This window comes from Pogonomyrmex barbatus, unplaced genomic scaffold (genome assembly GCF_055798465.1).
Source record: "Pogonomyrmex barbatus isolate J1 unplaced genomic scaffold, ASM5579846v1 scaffold4, whole genome shotgun sequence".
Lineage (NCBI taxonomy): Eukaryota > Metazoa > Arthropoda > Insecta > Hymenoptera > Formicidae > Pogonomyrmex > Pogonomyrmex barbatus.
This window is the reverse complement of record NW_028297138.1, coordinates 2,932,487-2,955,322: the sequence shown is the minus strand read 5'-3', so window position 1 is coordinate 2,955,322 and position 22,836 is coordinate 2,932,487. Positions and strand designations below refer to the sequence as shown.

The window sequence follows — 22,836 nt, the reverse complement described above, 5'->3', positions numbered from 1 at the left end:
TAGAAATGATGTAAGTACATGATCGTGTTGTAAATTATAAAAAAATGTATGCAAATGAAAATTTAAAAAATGAATGAAAATGAAAATTTGAAAAATAAAAAAATGATCACATGATCCCTATTTTTAAGATATGTAATATACAAAATATTTATATATGTATATATAAATATTTTATTAAATTTAATATAATATATATGATTTAATATAAGAGATCATAATTATTAATTTACATAAAATATTTTAATATTATAAAAATTTAATTATAAATTATACATAAGAATTAAATTGTTAATGAAACATTTAAATTTAGTTTATTTTAAAATAATTTCCGTCATCGGTTAACTTAATGATTTTCTTATTCTAATGGAATTGATCAATCGCCTTTGTCGTTAAATTTGTCGATAAATGCGATTAATCTGTATGTCTGTTTGATTTTAAGGTTGCTTTGTATTTAAAAATATCGCTTTATCTAAAATATATAGCAGAATGCGTGGCAGAATAGGATATATTGAAACTATGCAATATTGAAACTATTTTGGAATTTTAGTACTTATTAGTTAGAAAAATATATGTTTAATGAGACATTATTATATGAAGCATCAAATCCTTTATAATATATAATTATTAGACCTTATTTTTTAAAACTTTGAAATTCTATCATTTGGATTTTAGTTTTTAAGAATGTTTATTTGTATAATAATTTACATAACTTGATTATTTATTGATATCAAAAATCTGTTATACAAATGGTATACATGGAATTATTTAAGTAATATAATATTTAGATTAGATACATATTATTTCAATTAAGTCAGGTAATGCAATTTTATGATATCATTATTTTAAAAAGAAAATTAGAACTATTATCATTTGACTTTTAGAATAAGAAGGCTTCAATGGGAATATAAAGATATGTATCACATAGTATGTATCACATAGATTTTCGGGGGGTCACGTGGTGCAATAAGGAGAGTTAACACACATCAGTGAATAGAGCCACAAAAGTCAGGAGAAAAAGAAGTCTACGGGAACAGAGGAGAAAGACTAAGGCAGGAGGTCCATGAGAAGGGTGCAACAACCTAAGGCAAATAAGGAAGAGAAGAAGGGGCGGAAGATTTGAAAGTTAGCAAACAGAGACCAAAATCGCAAAGAAGAGAGGTTATGTCAGCGAACATAGAACGTGGCAGATAAAGTGATTATAGATCGATTAATCGATAAGATAGAAAAGGAAAAGATAATTAAAGAACGGTAAAGAGGACAACAGATTGACCGACCGTAAGTCGGTAAGGTACCGTCACTGAGGCAAGCGGAGCTGATGAAGAAGGCAGCAGAGGGAGAAGAGAGAGACGGAGAAGGCAAAAGAAGAGGAAGACCGACACGAGCGGAACAACTGGGAAGACAGAGAGCGGGAAGCGTAGGCACAATTACAGACTCATTTAAAAGAAAGAGGGAAGAAGAGGAACGGGAGGAAGAGAAATTAAGGGCGGAAAAAGAAATTATTGAAAATTTTCTGAAGGCGAGAAAAGTGGAGAGATCTCCAAAACAAGGAAAAGGGAAAAGAGAGGATAAACAACAAGAGGAAAGCAAAGAAGAAGACAGTATGAATAAGGAAGCAGAAAGAATGGATAAGATGATGGAAATCCTGTTGACAGTAAAAGCGGACACGGAAGAGATAAAAAAAGAATTAAGACGAGAAATGAAAGAATTAAGAGAGGAATGGAGGAAAAAGCAAGAAGAATGGGAAAAGATGAAACTAAATTTCGAAATGAGAATAAGGGAATTGGAATCAGAAAAGGAGCAAAACGAAGAGATAAAGGAAAAAATAAGAGAGGTGTTACGGAAGGAGGACGCGAGGGAAAGAAGAGAGAAGAGAAACAACATAGTAATAAAGGGAGCGGATATACCAATGAGGGAAACACCAAGAGAAACCGTAGAGGAAATTGTAAAACAAAATTTGCAAATAGAGGCACTGATAGAGGATGCATATTGGGTGAGAGGAAGAAAAGGAGGGAATTTCCTGGTAGCTAAATTCAGAGAGGAGCAGCAGAAAAGGGAGGTTATGATGAAGAAAAACAAATTAAGAGGCAAGAGAATATTTATCGATAACGATTTAACGAAAAGAGAGAGAGATATTCAGAGAGAAATTGCGCAGGCGGCTAGAGCAGAAAGAGATCAGGGTGCATAGGTCAAAATCGGGTATAAGAAACTGAAAGTAAATGAGAAGATATTCAAATGGAAAGAAGAAGGAAAGTTCGAGGAGGTAAAATTTTGGAGCAGGAGAACCTCTGCGGACCTCTAATTGTGAAGAGGCCCGGAGGGATGGGAGTGATGCGGAAAAAAGTGAAAATCCGCCCTCTCTCGAAGGCTGCGAAAGCAGACGCGAGAAGAGAGGCGGGTAAATTAGGAGAAAAGGATGGACGAAGAGAAGAAGAAATGGAGGAAGAAAACTTTCTTAAGATGTGTTTTTGGAATGTTGCAGGTTTATACAACAAGGACAGACAATTCTGGAAATACATAGAGAGATTTGACTTTGTAGGATTAACAGAAACATGGGTTGACGAAACACAATGGGACAAGATGGAAGGGATACTACCAGATGCATTTATATGGAGATGTCAATTTGCGACAAAAGAGAAGAACAAAGGAAGGGCGAGCGGAGGAATAATAACGGGAGTCAGAAAAGGTTTAAAGGAGGAAGAGTTGAAAGAAGATGAAAGGGATATACAAATAAGGAAAATTGGGCTAAACAACAAAACGCTAAAAATTTTGACGTTATATAGTAGAGAGATAAAGAAAACGAGAGACAACCTGGAAAAACTGACTGGATGTGCAAAGGAGGAGAGATGGATAGTGGGAGGGGACTTCAACGCAAGGACGGGAACAGAAGGATCGTTCTGTGGCGAAGAAAAAGAGGAGAGAATTTGGAGAAAATCCAGAGATAAATTGAAAAATAAAGAAGGGATAAAGCTATTAGAGATGATAGAAGAGAATGGATGGGAAATTCTGAATGGAAACATGGAAGGAGACGAAGAAGGCGATTACACTTTCATCGGTGGAAGGGGAAGCTCAGTAATAGATTATGTTATAGTAGATTCGGAGATAAAGGACGAAGTGAAGAGCTTCAAAATTGGGACAAGGACAGAATCGGACCATTTTCCGATGGAAGTAGAAATCTACGGAGAAGGAAAGGTGAAAGAGCAGGAAAGAAGAAAAGAGGAACAAGGGAAAGAGAAAAACATTTGGACGGAAGAAGGAATCGAACGCTTTCGAGAGGAACTAAATAGAATAACTTTCGAGAAGGAAGAAACAAATGAAATGATGGAAGAAACGGTGGAAAAAATTGGAAGGGCCATACACAAGAAAACAATAAAGTTCAACAAAACAAAAATAGGATTCAAGAAATGGTGGGATAAAGAGTGCACGGAGAAGAAGAGGGAGACGAGAAAAGTGTTAAAAAGGTGGAGACAAGGTCGGGAGGACAAAGAGAATTACTTAGAGAAAAGAAGAGAATACAAAAGAATCTGCGAAGAGAAAAGAGTTAAATTACAGGAGAAGATAGAAGAAGAAATAGAACAATTAAAATACACAAACGATATCTGGAAGTATATTAATAAGGAAAGGATAAGAAGAACGGGAGTGACAAATAAAGTTAGCTTGGAGGAATGGAGAAGATATTTTAAGGAGTTGCTAGGGGGAGAAGAAAGTAAAACTCAAAAAGATAGAGAACAGGAGATACAGGTAGGAGAGCAAGAAATACAGGAAGAAGAGGAAGATATAACAGAACAGGAGGTAGAAGCACAGATAAGAAAATTAAGAAAAAATAAAGCGGCAGGAGAAGATGGTTTGGATAACGAGGTGTGGATATATGGAGGCAAGAAGTTACTAGAAAGGATTACAAAATTAATAAACAAGGTATGGAGAGGAGAAGGAATGCCAGATAGATGGAGAGAAGGAGTTATTAGTCCGATTTTTAAGAGGGGAGACAGGAAAAATATTAAAAATTACAGAGGGATAACTTTGTTAAACACAGCATACAAGATTTACGCGATGGTCCTTGAAAGCAGATTATATAAAGAAATAGAACAGAAAAAGTTAATTCCAGAGACACAAGCTGGTTTCAGAAGAGGAAGAAGTACGATAGACAACATTATGGTTTTGAATTATGTGGTGAACAGAGAACTCAAAGAGAAAAGAGGAAAGTTGTACACATTTTTTGCAGACTTGACGGCTGCCTTTGACAAGGTAAATAGGGAAAAATTAAGCCAAATCTTAGAGGAGAAAGGTGTAAGCAGCAGATTGAGAACCAGGATAGACGAGATTTACGAAGAGACAAGGAATAAAGTAAAAGTCAATGGAGAAATCTCAAAAAAATTTTGGACGAGGAGAGGGGTGAGACAAGGATGCCCATTAAGTACAACTCTGTTTTCACTTTACACAGCAGATCTAGAAGAAAAGCTAAGAAGAGGGCAAACGGGAGGGGTAGTCGTCGGAAATGAGAAGTTCTGGTCACTAGCATACGCGGATGACATAGTGTTGTTGGCTGAAAGGGCGCAGGACCTGAGAGAAATGATGAGAAGAATGAAAAAATATCTGGAAGGAAAAGAACTGGGGCTAAACGCAAAGAAATCAAAGATTTTAACGTTCAAAAGGGGGAGAGGAGCAAAGAAAAAAGAGGAGTGGAAATGGGGAGAGGAAGAAATAGAAGAAGTTAAAAGCTTTAAATATTTAGGATACTTTTTCCAGAGAAACGGAGGAACAGAAACGCACTTGAAGGAAACGGTTAAAAAGGCAACGATAGCAATGAGGCAAACTTGGGGAATAGGAGAAAGAAAATGCAAAAATAACTTTGAAAGAAGGATCAAAATCTTCGAAAGTCTGGTAAAGAGTATCATTCTATATGCAGCGGAGGTATAGGGATGGGCAGAAGCGGATAAAATAGAAAGAATACAAGCAAAATACATCAAATGGGTATTAGGTTTAGATGTCAATACACCCACGTACATAGTGATGGAAGAGACAAAAATAGACAAAGTAAGGATAGAGGCAAGAAGAAGAGCGGTAAGATACGAAGAAAAAACCAGGACGAATAAGATAAACAAGATAGTACAGGAATGCTGGAAGGAAATAGATCGAAACAGCCAGAGAAAAAGATCAAAATGGGAAAATGAAAGAAAAAGTTATTACGAGAAGAATGGGATAGACATAGAGGAAATTGGGACAAGATGCGCGGAAGGCCAATTACTAGCAGAGCCCCTGGCACAGATGGACAGAGAAGAGCAATGGCAAGAGCAATACGAGAAACTAACTGAAGGAAGATATAATAGAAAATACAGGGAAATACGAGAAGAAACAAGGGCAGATTATCTAAAAAAGGAATATGGAGGAAGAGATCAGTCGTTGGTGGCTAGATTTAGATGCGGAAATGAGGAAAGAGCAAACAGATTCTGGAGAAAAACAGAAGAAAATAATTGTAGAATTTGCCGAAAAGGTGAAGAAACGATAGAACATCTAATAAATGAATGCGAGGAGATGAAAGAAGAGAATGCTTTAACAAGGAGAAGCATTTTGAAGGGGCAGGATCAAGGAAGAATGTGGATGAGGAAAATTAGAGACGAAAGGAAGAAGAGGGAAGGTTTCAATAGTTAAATATTATATATATATGCAAATAAATTCAGAGGAAATTTGTAAGATCGATGTAGGCACCTCCACGTGCCAACCCATTCAAGGCCGAAAGGCACGAATAAATCTATTACTACTACTATCACATAGATTTTCTTTTTTTAAAAACAGTTGTATATTGAACCTTCAAGATGATGTAACTATAACTTGGTGCCATTTTTTTATATCAAATCTTTTATACAAATGATACTTATTATTAGAGTTGAGTATTATATTACATATTATTTGAACATTATACATAAGATTACGTAATTTTGAAATATAATATTGAATTAAAACAAAAAAATTCTTGGAAAGATATGTGTCAAATTTTATTTTTATTTTTTTAAAAAGGATGAACTTTCTAAATAATGTAACTATAACTTTGCGCCACTTTTTTGATATCAAATCTTTTATATAAATGATACATGTTATTAGAGAAGGGTAATATATATATATTATAGAGTATATTATATATATTATCATTAAATAACTATAACTTGGTGCCACTTCTTTGATATCAAATTTTTTATACAGATATTAGAATTGAGTATTATATACTATTCGAACATTAGACATAAGATTGCGTAATTTTGTAAATATAAAGACTTGAATAAAATAAAAAGTTCTCTGGTGTGAAAATATGAATCTTGAGTTTTATTTTTATTTTTAAGAAGATATAATTTGCGTTAGTAATTGAAAAACGGATGCGGAGATAGTCGGAGAGATTGCGGAAAGAGAGAAAATATACAGAAGAATTGCGGAATGATCGTGAAATTATATAACATATCTCGCGCCGAGAGCTTCATCGCCGCCGCCGCGTAGTGGCGAAAATTGCAACCGTAGCCCATACGGAGGGCGACGACGACAATGACAACCAAGTGTACGCGCAGTGAAGGATTATTATGAAGGATATAAAAGTGTTACTTTTTAATGGAAAAAGGTTTTTCAATTACTGACACAAATTATATCTTCTTAAAAAAATAAAAATAAAACTCAAGATTCATATTTTTGCATCCGAGAACTTTTATTTTATTCAAGTTTATTTACAAAAAGTTTATTTACGCAATCTTATGTCTAATGTTCGAATAGTATATAATACTCAATTCTAATATTTGTATAATACAGTAAGTATGTATGTATGTATGTAAGTATGTATGTTTTAATGCGACCCGGGCGCGCCAAGTTTTTGTACGTCGTTTTTTTTTCTTATCATCAAATTATTCAAGTTGAATATTATACATAAAATTACATAATTTTGTAATATAATATTGAATTAAAACAATATGTATCACATGGATTTTATTTTTTATAAATAGTTCTATATTGAACTTTCAAGATAATACAACTATAACTTAGCGCCATTTTTTTATATCAAATCTTTTATACAAATGATATTTATTATTAGAGTTGAGTATTACATTACATATTATTTGAACATTATGCATAAGATTACGTAATTTTGTAATATAATATTGAATTAAAAACAGAAAAACTCTTGGAAAGATATGTGTCGAATTTTATTTTTATTTTTTTAATAAGATTGAACTTTCCAGATAATATAACTATAACTTGGCGCCTTTTTTGATATCAAATCTTTTATACAAAAGATACATATTATTAGAAGTAAGTAAGATATGTTATATATATTATCATTAAACATCAAACGACGTAGACGTAGTAAGATGACGTAATTTTGTAATATTTGGATTGAAATAAAAATACTTTTAAATGTAAAGATATATACTTGAGTTTTATTTTTTTATTAAGTTTTATTTTTTTAAGAACATATAACTGGCGCCAGTATTTGATAACTTTTAAAGAGAATAAAATAAAATAGCTGTTATTACTTGAGTTAAAAGGAAAAGCTTTTAATTGATACTTATCACGGGTGGTATATTTTATAAGCAATTGTATATTGAACGAGACAATATAACTATACTTGGTGCCATTTCTTTGATATCAAATTTTTTTACAAATATTAAAATTGAGTATTATATACTATTCGAACATTAGACATAAGATTGCGTAATTTTGTAAATATAAACTTGAATAAAATAAAAAGTTCTTGGATGCAAAGAATCTTGAGTTTTATTTTTATTTTTTTAAGTAGATATAATTCGCGTCAGTAATTGAAAAATTTTTTTTCCATTAAACAATAACATTTTTATATAATAACCATACACATACAAACTGCGCATATATTGGCGACTTTTACTTTTTATTTTTTTATAAAAAATAAGTTTGTGTGAGATATATATGTTGTGATATATATATATATATATATATATATATATATATATATATATATATATATAATGTGTATATATAATATGTCGTCGTATACATCGTCCTATACATAAAGTGTATATATATATATATATATATATATATACACTTTATGTATAGGACGACATAATTTCGATTGAATGAAAAAAAATAAGATGTTACAACAATAAAAATATTTGTCAGCGTGTATATGTGAGCAAGTTATGCGTTTGTGCGACTAGAATTAAGTATAGAATTTCAGTTTTAATTTCTTGCGTTCATTGCAAATTGTAAATGTGATCAGGTTATACAGTTGTGGGAATTAGAATTAAGTATAGAATTTTAATTTTAATTTCTTGCATTTGTTGTGAATTGTAATTATCATATTAAATAACAAATTTTGTCTTTATTTATAACATTCAGATAATTTTATCATTCATTTTACAGTTTCATTATTTTCCTTATTCGGTCGAGCAGCGCCAAATGTTTTTACATAAAAATTTTTTTTATTCAAATAAAATTTTATCATTTATTTTGTACTGTTTATTTTGTATTTTTTAATTCTTTGTGATAAAAACTTAGGTTGAATAAAGCAATTCTGTGATATAATTGCATTTTAAAGCTAAATAATTACTACCACTTGAGTTACAAAAAAAGAAGTTTTGAATGGATAAAAAATGTGTCATATATATCATTTGGTTTTTATTATTTTTAAATTAAAGATACTACCGCTTGGATTTTATTTCTTAAAAATAATGGTATATAAAATTTTTTATACAAATAAAATATATAATTTGGCTAAGATGGACTTGTAGCTTAATGTTTATAGGATTATAACTTGGCGCTAGTTATTGATATCAAATCTTTTATACAAATGATAATGATGACGTTTCTTAAAGTAAAAATTTACAAATTGGACTTTGTGTAGCAATATTTCCGCTCATAGGGCATATATGTTCTTTTACTTGACATCCTTTTTTATCTTTTTTTAAAAAGATAATTTTAAATTTAGTATACGCGATAAGGCCCACTCACTACCGCGTTTTTGAAATTTCTCCAGAGATGCTAGAGTAGGCTCGAGTAACTCACAATTCGTACCATTTGTACCAAGTAAATCGGATGAACGAAACAGTTCACAGTTTCGCCAAACGAGAGATTTATTATCAGCTAGTACTCGCGTACTTGCTACCGACATGCAGAAAACGTCTCTCTAATTGAATCTCTGCCCCCGCGAGTTGCGCAATCCTCGCCACTACAGATTGTCTGTTTCCGAGTGAGTTGAGAACGCTTAACACGAGTCAATTCTTCGAGTTACTCGATGCACTCATCGCATCGTTGCAGTCACGCGAAACACTCCAAGGTAGCGACCTGGCTGCACTGCTCCAACAGTTCCACTAGTAGTATGTGGGCTGCTATGGGGCGTTAAAACAAACCCCCACCAGTTTCCCACTGGCGCCAGGGGCGTGGCCTCCAGCTGTCAAGATAGGGCCTCCACGTGAAAATGGAGCGTTCTGATTGGCTGAGGGGCGTGGCCGGAGATAATTAGGTAGTTAATGGTGCGTTCTGATTGGATTCTCCCATAGTTGTCCGGCGTGTGATTGGACGCTCCCATAGCTGTCCACGTGCGTGATTGGATGCTCCCAAAGCTGCCCGGGGTGTGATTGGTTATCGAAATGCTAGACGAAAAGATAGGGGGGGGGTGAAAGTGTCTGGGCCCGTTCGAGAGGCCCAAATAAGAAGGGAGGGTGTGCGTCACGGCGGGGCCCGACCACGAACCAGTCGTGAAAACTCGTAATTATTTTGCGAAAAAATACCACCTCAGCCAGGAATCGAACCTGGATCTCCTGCTTACCGGGCAGGCATCTTATCCTTTCGATTACCGAGGCATGTGATGATATTTATCGCAAATAACATGTTTAGAATAACACGTCAACAATACAATGATACATATATATATATATATATATATATATATATATATATATATATATATTACAATATACATATATACATGTATTCTTTCGAATCCCCACGACCGGTACTCCAGAGAGATGATGGTCCTATTCTCTCGATGGATGCAGGTCGGACTGCAGCGGCGACACCCTCCAATGCCATTGGCAAATATACAAATAATCCTTCTGGAGCACGACAGGAGAGATTGCATCAAACATGGCTTGAGCCCCCGAATAAGAAGGGAGGGTGTCCGACAAAATGGCGTGTGCAAAGATGGCGGACACCTGAGGAGAGTTTGTTCCGGGATCTGATCGCGGATGCGATAAAATGGCGACAAGAAGGATGACGGGGTGTTGAAGGGGGATATACCTGACTAGCGAAAAATGGAATGCGGTTTTATGATACGGTAGACAGGATGGGGCGAAGAAAGAAAATTGATTCTTTGTATATGAGGGGAATAAATTGAATTTTTCTCAAGAGGATTCTCGAGGTCTAATAGCTAGTGAAACCATTAAAAATTTGTTCCGGGCTGATTGGGGTCTGATAAAATGACGACTACGAAGATGACAGTCGTCTGAAGGAATGTACTGACGAGAATGGAATGTGAACTTTATGGTATGATACGGTATGAATGACTTTATAACTTGGATTGAAGGAAGGAAATTGATTCTTTGCATTGCATTGCTCGTGGGCAAAATGATACCAGCGATAAGAAGGACGAGGAACGTCTGAAGGGAACATGCTTGTCCTGGCGAAAACGGAATGCGAATTTTATAGTATGATACACAGCTTAGATCGAAGGAAACTGATTCTGTGTATATATGAGATACAAATCACACATTTTCTTAAGACGAAAGATTTTTTCCAAACCCAATAGCTAACGAAACTATTAAAATTTGCTCCGGGTCCGCTCGTGGAATCCGACAAAATGGCGCCAGCAATAAAAAGGGTGACGAACGTCTGAAGGGAACATGCTTGTCCTAGCGAAAACGGAATGCGAATTTTATGGTATAATACACAGCTTAGATCGAAGGAAACTGATTCTCTGTATATATGAGATACAAATCACACATTTTCTTAAGACGAAAGATTTTTTCCAAATCCAATAGCTAGCGAAACTATTAAAATTTGTTCCGGGGCCGATCGTGAGTCTGACAAAACGGCGCCAGCGATAAAAAGGACGACGAACGTCTGAAGGGAATATGCTCGACCCCGGTGCTAATAGAAAAAAATTTTTGCGGTACAATATGCAGAACGCCCCGAAAGTAGGAATTTACTTTGTATATATGGGAATTTGTTACTTTGGATATATGGGATGTAAATCGAGTTTTTCTTAAGACGAAAGGTTTCTCAACGCCTAATAGCTAGCGAAACTTAAAAATTTGTTTCGAGACCGCTCAGAATTCGATAAAGCGACAAGAAAGATGAGGAAAGTCTGAAGGGAATATACTTGACCTGACGAGAATGGAAAGCGACAGGAAAACAGGAACGAACAGGTTCACACTAAATGTTTTTCTAACGAACTCGGAGCTCTTATTCTATAACAAACGCAATGTCTGAAAAATTTTTTAGATATTTCTAACTCGAAGCAACGTAGCGCGTTCATTTTTAGGTTGGAGTAAAAAGAAAATAAGAGGGGCAAAGACAGGAATTTAAGTTACAAAATCATTAAGTTTATTGTTGTACATATTATATCAATTCTTAAATAAAAGATACAAATTACGATTTGAGAAAATAATACGAAGAATTTCATTAAATCTCAGGAAAGTTAATTCCACAAATATTATATCGAAATACATATCCAGAAATGTTAAATCATTTATTTGCGTACGTACATTGCGCGCGATTTCATGATAATTTCCTTTCAAACTGAGTTTTACAATATCGCTATCTATGTAACTTTTTGGAAGATTTAATTCTATTTCTTTTATAAGATATTGCGCGTATTTGTTAACATTATCGGTCACGTTTTGTAAATGTTTCAAGTGCGCGTCGACACATGTCACAATATTTTTCAAACCGTGAAAAGTACTCTTCTGCATCACAATTGCGACAGCATAGGTTTTACGCCTCTTCGTCGATGGCTGCGAATCCGTAGTCGTTCCTCGATGTTGAATTTCGATATTTTCCATAGTGGCCTCTTCATTTTCTTTATACGCCAGTAATATGGACCATGACCCATAAGAGGAGGTAAAGTTGATCGCAACATTTTTGACAATGATAGGATCCAGTCTCGATTTATTGTTAGCGTTTAAATACTCGTCGATAAGCCTCATGTTGTTTAGGAATTGTTGCTAGGAATCAGCGTCGAAATAAATTCCTTCTGCATAATTACCGATTAATTTAACCATTGGCACAAAAATTCCTTCGTTTGTCGTTTGCAATCCGACGTGTATCCTTTTCGTGTGAGAGATGTTGAGTCCATATGTTGTCGAGATCATATGGAACTTGTCGTTTCGTTCCTCGTTACAATTTTCCTTCGGAATATCGCAGATATACTTGCGCCTCTCGGAATCGGGGGCAATGCTCGGTTCCGGAGTATTACGCTTCTCGGTATCGGGAACAGCTTTTCGGCTCGCCATTGTTCCTGTTTTCTTCTCAAATGTAACTAATAATCACAAGCGTCGAAATGAGAGATTACTTCGTATTTACGAAGTTGAAACCTTGAAGGATGACACTCGAATGAACCGAGGGCTGACGAATTCGTCGAGCTCATCGACTTATCTACTAAGAAAAAAGAACTGCGCGCAGATTGGCAAATGAAAAATTATAAAATTTAAAAAATTTAAAAATTTTTAAAAGGTTTTAAAATTTAAAAATTTTAAATTGTAAAATTATAAAATCTTTTAAACTTTAGATTTCTAGACTTTTAAAACTTTTTCGCAAAATATTTTTTAATAAACCTAGAAACTATAAAATAAGAGAGTTAGAGATGTTTCTTGAGTGGGGAGCTCGGATTTTCTTTTAGCTAAGTTTTAGCTAGAGAAATAGAAAAGAAAAGGTGAGAGAATAGAAAAAGGTGTAACCTGTATTAAAGAGAATTTTGGCCTGCCCAATGGCGCTGCATTTTCTGCGGGCCACCCTCTTTTCGGAGCGTGCCAGTAAGATTTTCAAAGTATAAATACCGCGCAGAATTATAGAAAAATCTATTTCCGAGATTATACTTTCTCGGGGCGACTTGGCCGGTTTTTACATTACTGCGCCGATTCGTTCGCTGTCTTAATTCTAAAATAGTGAAGGAGTGAAAAATGGCACTCTGTGAAAAATTAAGAAGATTTTTTATCGTGTGCGCGAATATCAACTCGTCGATAAACGCGAGTGCTTATATTTCATTATTAACAAATGAAGAAGAAACAAATTATATCACGTTTGCAAAATTCGTACCGGAGTGCTCGAAAACCCTATTGAGCATTATGTTCAGATTAGGGTATTTCACGGACAAAAGACTTTTAAATATTGTAAAAGAATATATAAACGGTGCAATGGCTGGCGTGGGGGAGGATGATGCCGGCGGACATATCGCTTATTTTACAAGGTGCATCGGAGGAGATAAATATTTATTTTTAAAGTAATTGAAATTAGAATATGTAGGTATAAAAAAATTCTAAATTTATATATTTTTTTAAGAGAGATAACATCGCAATTGTACATCCGTACCAACTACGAGGATTGAGATGCCCCGCCGAAGATGAGGCGGAAGGAGTAAACGAGCGTGAGTAAAATAATAGAAAATTGATATAATTGAAAATCTAGATTTCTAAATTTTCAGATTTTTAAAATATCAAATTAAAATATCAAATTTTTAGGACGAATGCGAATGCGGATAGACGTGCAATCTGAAGAGGAGGAGGGAAGTATCCCAACGGTTGATCTAGTTTCAGGTAAGAAAATAGCAAATATTGCTTTCAAAATTATCTCACTGAATATCGAATTCAATTAATAAAAGCTTAATTTTGTTTCAGATGTGGAAGAAAATATCGATGAGGAGTCGACTCTAAGCGAAGCCGACACCGAAATTTACACACCGCGTGAGTAATTATTTAAATTAATAAAAGTTATAAAACTGGTATTAGCTTATGGTGTTTATGGTACACCAATGTGGTGGTTCGTATATCCACCACTGAAAATGTTGTGAATCTGCTGAGTCTCCGGCGCAGCCAATCCGCTGTCTGCTTCTCAAGTACAAAGCGGAATGGGCGACGGGGAAAGGAAGGTTGTTCGTGCTGGTTCCCAGAAATAGGCGATTCTCACGAGTACATTTTATGCATTTTTAATAGAGAAAAGCGTCGTGTACATTAATGGCGCGGCGTGGGAGTTTGAGTCCCCCGCATATACGAGGTGCCTCCGGTGACGACCGGGGCGCGTGGTTCCTCTCTGTAACGTTGTGCGCGTCGCTCGCGGGCACCGGCTCCGCCGTGATGAGGCGTCCTGGCTCGTGTCGTTAGAGCGGCTTCGATGGATGGCGAGGCCTCAGTCTGCGAGGCGACGTGGAACGAAGACTGCCGGTGGTCTCGGCGGGGCGTTCCCCGCGTGATGCTCCCCAGGTCAAGGGGTATGAGGCGCCACGGAGTGATGGTGGACTCCTGGTGGGTCGTAGTTCAGTGAAGCCTGGGACGGATGGGCGGTGATGTGCCGCGATCTGCGGCGGAAACCTCGCCCGTTGCGGGGTGATTGGTTCGCCGCGTGCGTCCCTGCGGGCCGGAAAATGGATGCTGCGGCCCGGCGTAGGCGGACAAGTCCGCGGAGCTGCTGCGTTCGGCCGCGGTGGCGTCCGCGATGTTGGGCCGGATGTGTGGCTGTCGGCCGACGAGGAGGAAGTCGAGAGGGCGCCAAACAGCTCGACTAAACGGTCTCGCTCGGAGGCCGTGGGGCGATGTTCGCTCCTCCGCGCTGGCGGTGCGGGCTCTGGTCGACGCGGTGGCGCCGGTGTCGGTGTCTGGTCGACTCGTCGTCCTCCCAGCCGTGGAGTCCGCTCTGCGCTGGCGGCGGGGGTAGTCCTCCCCGCGGTGATGGCGGCCAGCAGGCCGCTAGGGCACGGGCGGATGCGGCTGCGAGGTCGGCGGCTGTGTAGCGGTGGCTGCGACGTGGTGGCGGAGTCTGATCCTTGGCGGCGTACTCCGGCGTCGTCTCTGCGGCGTGGCCTTCCTCCGATGTCTGCGGTGGTGGCTCGTTCGGGTGCCTCTCGGCAGGAATGCCTAGAGTCCGCTCAACGGCGTGAACGGCCGCTGAGAAGAGTTCGGCGAGAGGAGGCACGGCGTGAACGGCCACCGAGGGGAGAGTACAACCTGTGAAGGGTCGGTGACGCCGGCAAAAAGGGCCGTGTAGTTGACCGCAAGCGGTCGGACCTCAGTGTCTCCTTAGCCGTGTACGGGCCCCAGAGCGCACTGAGGGGTAGTGTCGGTTGCCGGTGCTGGCCGCTCTTATATAGCGGCCGTGTGATCTTCCGCGCACGAGTTGATGATTGTCCGGGTGGCCATCTCGTGGCGAGCGCTCGTATCACTCTCGTGCGCGGGCGGGCCCTACGGCTTTCCGCGCACGAGCAGACGGTCGGACGGCTGGCCATCTCGTGGCGAGCGTGTGTCACTCCAGTGCGCGGGCCCACGGTGTCGGCGCGTGGCAGCGCGACGGCGCGCGCCGGCGCGCTCGTTGCTGGGCCAGAGTGGCGGTGACCGCCACAAGCTAATCCTTGAAAAAAAAGATAATAATAATAATAATAACGACTTTTTTAGTACAAGCAAACGACCTGGATGAATCCAAATATGGAGAAGAAGAAAATGAGAAGGAGGAAAACGAAGAAGAACAAGAAGAAGATGTAGATGAAGAAAGAGAAGAAGTTGACGAAGAAAGACAAGAAGATAGAGAAGGAGAAGAAGATGACGATGACGATGACGAGGAAGAAGACGATGGCGAAGAAAATGAAAACAGAAGAGCCTTTGAGCAAATGTGCGATGGGCTTTTAGAAGAAGAGATCGAGGTTTTCCATCAGTGCGAAACATGGACGGGCTATTCTCCGGAAAATTATGAAGGTAAATTTAATATTATTTTTAAATTTTAAGATAATTTATTCTTTCCGATAAATTTATAATTAAATGTTTTTTTTGCTACATTAATATGCTCTATAAAAGCTTTGTAAAAGCTAAGAGGAAAGCTGCTCAAGGTAAGAGATACCTTTGGTATGCTGGAATCTATTCGCTAACATCGAGTATTAAAATTAGTAATTAAAATATTTATCATTAATATTTTTTGTTTCCCATTTTCAGTACAAACAAGAGGAGGCGTTTCACGCGAAGAAGAACAAGAAGATCGTTATTTACACCGGCTTCAGAACCATTCGACGGATCTTCAACAGCATCACCAGCAGCAACATCAGCAACAGCAGCAGCACCAGCAGCAGCAGCAACATCAGCAGCAGCACCAGCAGCATCAGCAGCAGCAACAGCAGAAGCATCGGTTAATCGACGAGGATGCTGCGGTCGACGACAGTGACACGGTCAGAGAAAATTTTACTTATATTACGGGCGGAAAACTCGCGTAAATTTCAAAAATTTGAAGTACTAGGTAGGAAGGCGACATTCGCGATACGTCCTCTCGCGGAAGGTGCTAGTGATATCGTGAATTATTTAGAAAACGCGTTTCGCGAAATCCACGCGTATGCGATACGTTTGAGAGGACCGGGCGATTATGTGGGATTATCCTTCGATTCGCCAAATTTATCGCCTGGCCCTGCAGGTCTTTCGTTTCGTCCGGCGCAAGACTTGACTCACGAGGACATATGGAAACTCGTGAGTTCGGTAGCGCAAAGCGCCAGGGATTTTGATATCGCGATGGATTTCACTATACGCGTTTTTAACGTAACGGTACCTTTGGGGCAAGGGGGATCAAATAAATTAACGCGAGAAAGCGTCGCGAAACGCTCGATTTTACAAATAAAAAATTTCGACAACCTATGCCTTCCTCGCTTCCTCGTAGCGGCGAGGATTTATTGCGAGCGTGGTACTCTGCGCACGGGAGAATTGCACGAACGGTGGGAATCGATAAGATATGCGATTTCTTCGTTACAGCGTGAGTTGGCGATTGAGTTAACAAGGAGCGCGTGATCCCTGAGGAAGGTTGCGGATATAATGAAATCGAGCGTTTTCAACGGTTTCTCGCCGCGGAAAATATCGCTATAATAATTTATAATTTTAGTAGCTTTGGCCGAGGTGAAAAACCGAGGTATGACGGTCGCGCATTACTCGCCTCCCTCGGACGCGAATCTTCGTATACATTAAATATAATGTATTACGAGGATTCGCATCATTATAACCCTATATTAAATTTAAGAGCTGCAGGCGATTCGCGCGGCGGTTACTGCGAAACGTGCAACGAGGGCTTTCGAAACGATAAAGGTCATCGTTGCGCAAAAAAATGCCCTCGTTGTCGCGCCTCACCTCCGTGCGTAAATCGTGATAGAGAAATAATTAGGTGCGAAGCGTGTAACCGTACGTTTTTCGGTAATTCTTGTTTCGAACGTCACCGAGCGGAAAAATTATATAATGGGAAATCTCGCGCGAGCATATGTAATTCCGTTAAAATTTGTAACGATTGCGGGCGATTTATACGTGCAAACACGATACATAAATGCGACACGGTCTTTTGTAAAACATGTCGTTTGTTACAACCGTCGAATCATCTATGTTTCATGCGCCCTCTTGCGCGTAAAGCTAGTGATCCCGGCGAGGGTACAAGTACCCTGATAATGCGAGCAGAAAAAAAGGTGTGTGAAAATGAAAATGATAATGTTGCGATGAACGAACAAACAAACGGTCGTGTCACGTTTATATTTTACGATTTTGAAACGCGGCAAGACGAGACGCTCGTAGGTGCCGAAAACATGAGAATTCATGTACCGATTTTTTGCGTAGCGCAACAAATTTGCGTAACATGTGCAAACGAAGACGACATGACGGTGCGATGCCGATGGTGCGGAATGCGCGAGTTTATATTCCGTCTCGACCCCGATTTCGCAACGCAAACGACAAAATGTTTCAAACAAATTATTTGTATCGCGCATAATGCGAAAGCGTTCGACGCGCAATTTATCTTAAAATATTTTGTAGAAAATCCGAAGAGCATCCATGAACCGCGCGTTATTTTGAACGGAACAAAAATCGTCGTAATGACGGTCGGACATACGAAGTTTATCGATAGCATTAATTATATGCCGATGCGTTTATTCGATTTACCGAAGGCCTTTGGTCTGAATGATACGTCGAATAAAAGCTGTTTCCCGCACTTATTTAATACTATCGATAACCAATCGTATATAGGATCAATTCCCGATGCTAGATATTATTCTCCCGATCACATGTCGCCGGAAGAACGCGAAAAGTTCCACGCATGGCACGCGAAAATGGTTCGTGAAAATTATATTTTTGACTTTCAACGCGAAATTATCAGATATTGTCGAAATGACGTAGATATCCTTCGACGAGCGTGCATGAGTTTTAGAAAAATATTTTTAGAACGTGGAAACGTGTGTCCGTTTGAGGAATGTACGACTATCGCTTCCACATGCATGAGAGTTTTTCGTAAAAACTTTTTGCGTAAGGAGGAAATAGGAGTCATTCCGACGGGCGATTACAGAAACGTTGACAGGCAATCGCACAAAGCTCTGCAGTGATTGGTGTAGATGGAACGCGAACTCGGACATCCCATTATCCACGTGGGGCGAGGCCGCAAATATAAAGTCAATGACACGCCCGTTGATGGATATTACGAAACGGTTACGAAAATGGGTCACGACGCTGGGTGCTACAATTTCACGGTTGTTTCTGGCATGGGTACCCTTCATGTTTTAAAGTAAATCGCGATAGTATGCTTTCGTCTGCGAATCGCGGGGATATGATCGACGCGCGCTACGAACGGACGCTCGCGATGTCATGGCGCCTTCGTAAACGCGGTTACCACGTGATGGAGAAATGGGAGTGTTCCTTCGACCGAGAAATTTCGAATAACAGAGAAATGCAAAATTTTCTTAAGGATCATCCGTTGATAAAGAACACTCCTCTCGATCCTCGCGAAGCGTTTTATGGTGGACGCACGGGAAATATCGTCACGCGATACGAAGTTTCAGGTACGGAAAAAATACGTTACGTCGACGTATGTTCTCTGTATCCTTTCGTATTGAAAACCGGCGTTTTCCCGATCGGGCATCCTAAAATTTACGTAGGGCAAGAGTTTTCTTCGTTAATCGGGGTATCACCAAATTATAATTTCAACTCAGTCGAAGGTCTCGTGCGATGTAAAGTACCTCCACCACGTGATCTCTTTCATCCAGTACTATCGTATCGCGTACAAGGTAAATTATTGTTTGCATTATGTCGGAGTTGCTGCGAAACGTTCTCACAAGTTGAGTGTACTCACGAGAGCGGTGGATCGAGAATTCGAGGGTACCTGGGTATCTTGTGAATTACGCAAAGCCGTCGAGAAGAGTTATCTCGTGACGTATGTGAGCGAAATTTGGGAATATAAAATCGCGCGATACGATAGCGATACTCGTTAAGGCAGACTGTTTGCCGAATATATTAATACCTTTTTGCAATTAAAACAAGAAGCGAGCGGCTGGCCGAGCGAATGCAGGGAAGACGATGATGCTCAGGAGCGTTATCTTCGGGAATATGAGGAAACTGAGGGTATCATACTCGACAGGCGAAACATCGCACGCAATCCCGGTTTACGTTCGGTCGCTAAGCTTTGTTTAAATTCATTTTGGGGAAAATTCGGCCAACGATCCAATTTGCCGAATATCGAAATTATAAAATCTCACCAGCAATTTATGACTTTGTTTACGAGTCCTGAGCACGAGATAACCAGTATATTACCCGTAAACTACGAGGTAATATATGTTTCGTGGCGACTCCGAAAAGAGGCGGTCGTGCATTCTCCGCTTACGAACGTTGTGATCGCGGCATACACAACGGTGCAAGCACGATTAAAATTGTACAGTTACTTAGAATTATTGGATAAACGGGTTTTATATTACGACACGGATTCGTGTATATATGTCAGTACCGGCGATCCGAATGAGTATGAACCGTGTACGGGGAATTTCCTGGGCGATATGACAGACGAGCTCGAGAGCTACGGCGGTGGTAGCTACATCGAATCGTTCGTTTCCGGTAGTCCGAAATTCAACGCGTACATTGTTCGTACTCCGTCGGGGTGCACACACGAAACATGTAAAATTAAGGGTATTATTTTAAATTCATCGAATAGCGGGTTAATAAATTTTAATAGTATTAAGAATATGTTAATAGAAAAGGAAAGAACAAGACAAGACGAAGCCGGTCCATCGATAAATCTATATTTCAGTACAATTCGACGCACAGCGTTTCACGACGTTGTTACGCGAGATGAAACAAAGATATGCTCACCGGTATTGCTGAAACGTAGATTTATTAATAACCGTTATTCGGTTCCGTACGGTTATGCACCGGAATAAATTTTCTCGTCCTAATCTTTCTTAAATAATCGAGTTTTCCGCCCCTAGTCAAAGATTGTAAGAAATTTTTGTAAAATATATATTTCAGAGAGAACGAGATGTAAAAATAATGTAAATATATACATGTGCTAATATTAATTTATATCTTAAGTAAATATTGTAATTTTAAAATTAAGAAGTTTTATTTTTATAAAATTGATGTTCGATTTATTTTAAATAAATCTATAAAAATTATATTTCTTAAAACATGTTTTTTCCCGTAACTCATTTCCGCCTTCTTTCAGCCATTTAAAAAAAATAAACATATTTACATGCACAGAAAAAATTTGATTTTCTTTAATTTCCTCCCTTGCTGTATTTTTTATAAAAACAATACCTTTTATAGAAAAGATAAGAATATATATATGTATATATATATATATATATATATATATATAGAACAAATTTTAAAAAAGATTTTTCATTTCATATAAAAATATTTTATATTTAAGAAAAATGATTTTATCTTTAATTTTTTAACGCAAACTATATGGCTGGCTTATAACGCTGTTTCGCTGGCGAGAGCATCTTCGAGGATAAGCTTGCTCACACCGCGGGGATGAATCAGCTCACCCCGCGGTGTTTTTCGCTAGCCCTCGCGGGGGAACGCTGGCGCGAGCGTATCTTCGCCACGGTGGGCCCCCCCGGTCGCTGGGATAAGCTTACAGTCCCCTCACAATCATCAGTCTTGATGAAATCGCGCAGACGCGAATCTGTCATTTCGTAAAATGGATGTACGGTGAAAACATCCGTGGACGTCGATCGTGTGCGGACCCACAGAATGTGGGAAAATGATTTTTGTGAAATGGCCGTTTCGAAAGAATTTTGCTTTATTACGCGGAGTGGCAGGATGCTTATCAACAGCTTCAATACGAAACTCGAGATTTCGTTGCGGCGATCGAATTTCACGAGGGATTACCACGTCCGGAAGATTATTCTAGCGATCCAGTTCGTCCGAAATTGATAATAATTGACGATCTTATGAGGGAATCATCTTCGAGCGAAGCAATTGTATCTGTTTACCAAGGGAAGTTATCATAAAAATCTCAGCGTAATTCTCATCACACAAAATCTCTTTCATCAGGGGCGCGGACAACGCGACATATCTCTGAATGCGAATTACTTTGTCGTTTTCAAAAATCCCCGGGATCGCGCGCAAATTCGTCACCTCGCTCGTCAAGTCTATCCGAACGATCCAAAGTTTCTCGAGGAAGCGTACTACGACGCCACGTCCCAACCTCACGGATATTTATTGCTTGATCTAAAACAATCGACGCCGGACGAGTATCGTTTTCGCACGAGCATATTTCCCGATGATACAGCGAATTACATTTATATAACGCGCAGATCCTTTTCCGGAAGTTTCGTATAAAAGTATCGTCCACGCATTCTCTCGTGGCAGTCGGGCAAGTTCCTCGCGATGAAGAAGAGAACGTCATCAATTAATGCGAGAAAAATCGTGGAATGCCCGATCGGTAAGAAAAATATCTGTCTTCTCGAAGCGCTGTGTTATTCGAACAAAAATCAGCGCGCCTCTTTTTTACGCTGGGCAGACGAAAAATTCATTCACTGTATCTGCGAGTGCGTTTTCAATACTCTCAAGGGTAACGTTCCGCTCGAACGCAGTGAAAAAAATCGTCTAAGCAGATATAAAACAACTTTGCGTCACTTAGCGAGAAAACGTTGTAATTGGAAAAGTAAGAAAAAGCTATTACTACAGCGAGGCGGATTTTTACCATATCTTATCGGGCCTATACTATCCTTCCTATTTTCAAAAATTATCGGAGGGTAGTTTGAGAGAAAAGAAATCGAGTTATGGAAAAGGCAAAGAAGATGGTCTTGATTTCCACGGATAATCTCGAAAGAATGCAGCAACGTTTCCAACAACAACAACATCCGGTAATAGGCACGACGGAAAACGTCGCGCGACAGAATTTGGAGATGATACAGGGAGAAAATTTAAATTCCGTACAAACACCCGGTACGCCTTTATCACGACTCGATTCAGATATGAGCAGGATTCTTAATTCACCCACTCCGCGCGATGTAAGCGAGAAATGGAAATTGTATAAGGAAATACTTTGGCGATATCTTCATTTTGATAAAACGCAAAAGGAAGATTCGACGCGTAACGCCGATGAGAACAATTCAGATGCGCGGGAGGGAGACGTAGCGGAACAGGCGCGCGAATCACCGAGCAAATCTTCTCATCTCGAAGAGTACGTAAGTAATACAGTACGGACTGAGTCTTTGCGTAGGCGCGAGCGGCAAAGCGTCGAAAAAATATTAGAAAATGCCGAAAAGTTTTCGTGCCAAGGCACGTTTACTTTTGAAACATTTGATTGATAAAGCAGTACCAGCGAGAATTACTTGGAACGTAGAAGGAATCGTGACTATCGAGGGTAACGTTATAAAAGATTCGAATATCATGGAAC

At 38.9% G+C, this 22,836-nt stretch overlaps 3 protein-coding genes and 1 pseudogene across 11 annotated transcripts in view; 2 read left to right on the top strand and 2 right to left on the bottom strand.

The window, feature by feature from the left end:
* The window catches only part of LOC148935660 (uncharacterized), a 147,998-nt pseudogene extending 133,705 nt beyond the window's left edge, over nucleotides 1-14,293 (bottom strand). The window contains exon 1 of the transcript XR_016140258.1: nucleotides 11,335-14,293. The product of XR_016140258.1 is annotated as an uncharacterized LOC148935660 (transcript). The remainder of the gene's footprint in view (nucleotides 1-11,334) is intronic.
* LOC105431144 (uncharacterized) overlaps nucleotides 1-22,836 on the bottom strand; it is a 458,217-nt gene that overhangs the window by 239,697 nt on the left and 195,684 nt on the right. Inside the window, exon 6 of one of the 8 annotated variants that reach the window (XM_089081294.1) lies at nucleotides 14,494-15,564. The exons of 4 other annotated variants lie outside the window; for them this stretch is intronic. In XM_089081294.1, coding sequence (XP_088937420.1) covers nucleotides 15,086-15,564 — 479 coding nt within the window. In that variant the 3' untranslated portion in view covers nucleotides 14,494-15,085. Of the gene's footprint in view, nucleotides 1-14,493; nucleotides 15,565-22,836 lie in introns of those variants that run through there. 3 more of the 8 variants (XM_089081288.1, XM_089081290.1, XM_089081289.1) reach the window with 3 other exon arrangements.
* LOC148935662 (uncharacterized) lies at nucleotides 324-2,185 on the top strand. The gene has a single exon (XM_089081308.1). It carries the CDS (start codon nucleotides 1,316-1,318, stop codon nucleotides 2,183-2,185), a length of 870 nt encoding a protein of 289 aa, XP_088937434.1. The 5' UTR covers nucleotides 324-1,315.
* On the top strand, nucleotides 2,233-6,285 carry LOC148935661 (uncharacterized). Its single transcript, XM_089081279.1, is given in 1 exon segment — nucleotides 2,233-6,285. A coding segment is annotated over 1 exon segment (3,414 nt). The 3' UTR covers nucleotides 5,647-6,285.

Bases quoted from the DNA above. Each gene is read 5' to 3' on its own strand.
- LOC148935662 (XM_089081308.1), top strand. From the start codon at position 1,316: ATGAAGAAGGCAGCAGAGGGAGAAGAGAGAGACGGAGAAGGCAAAAGA.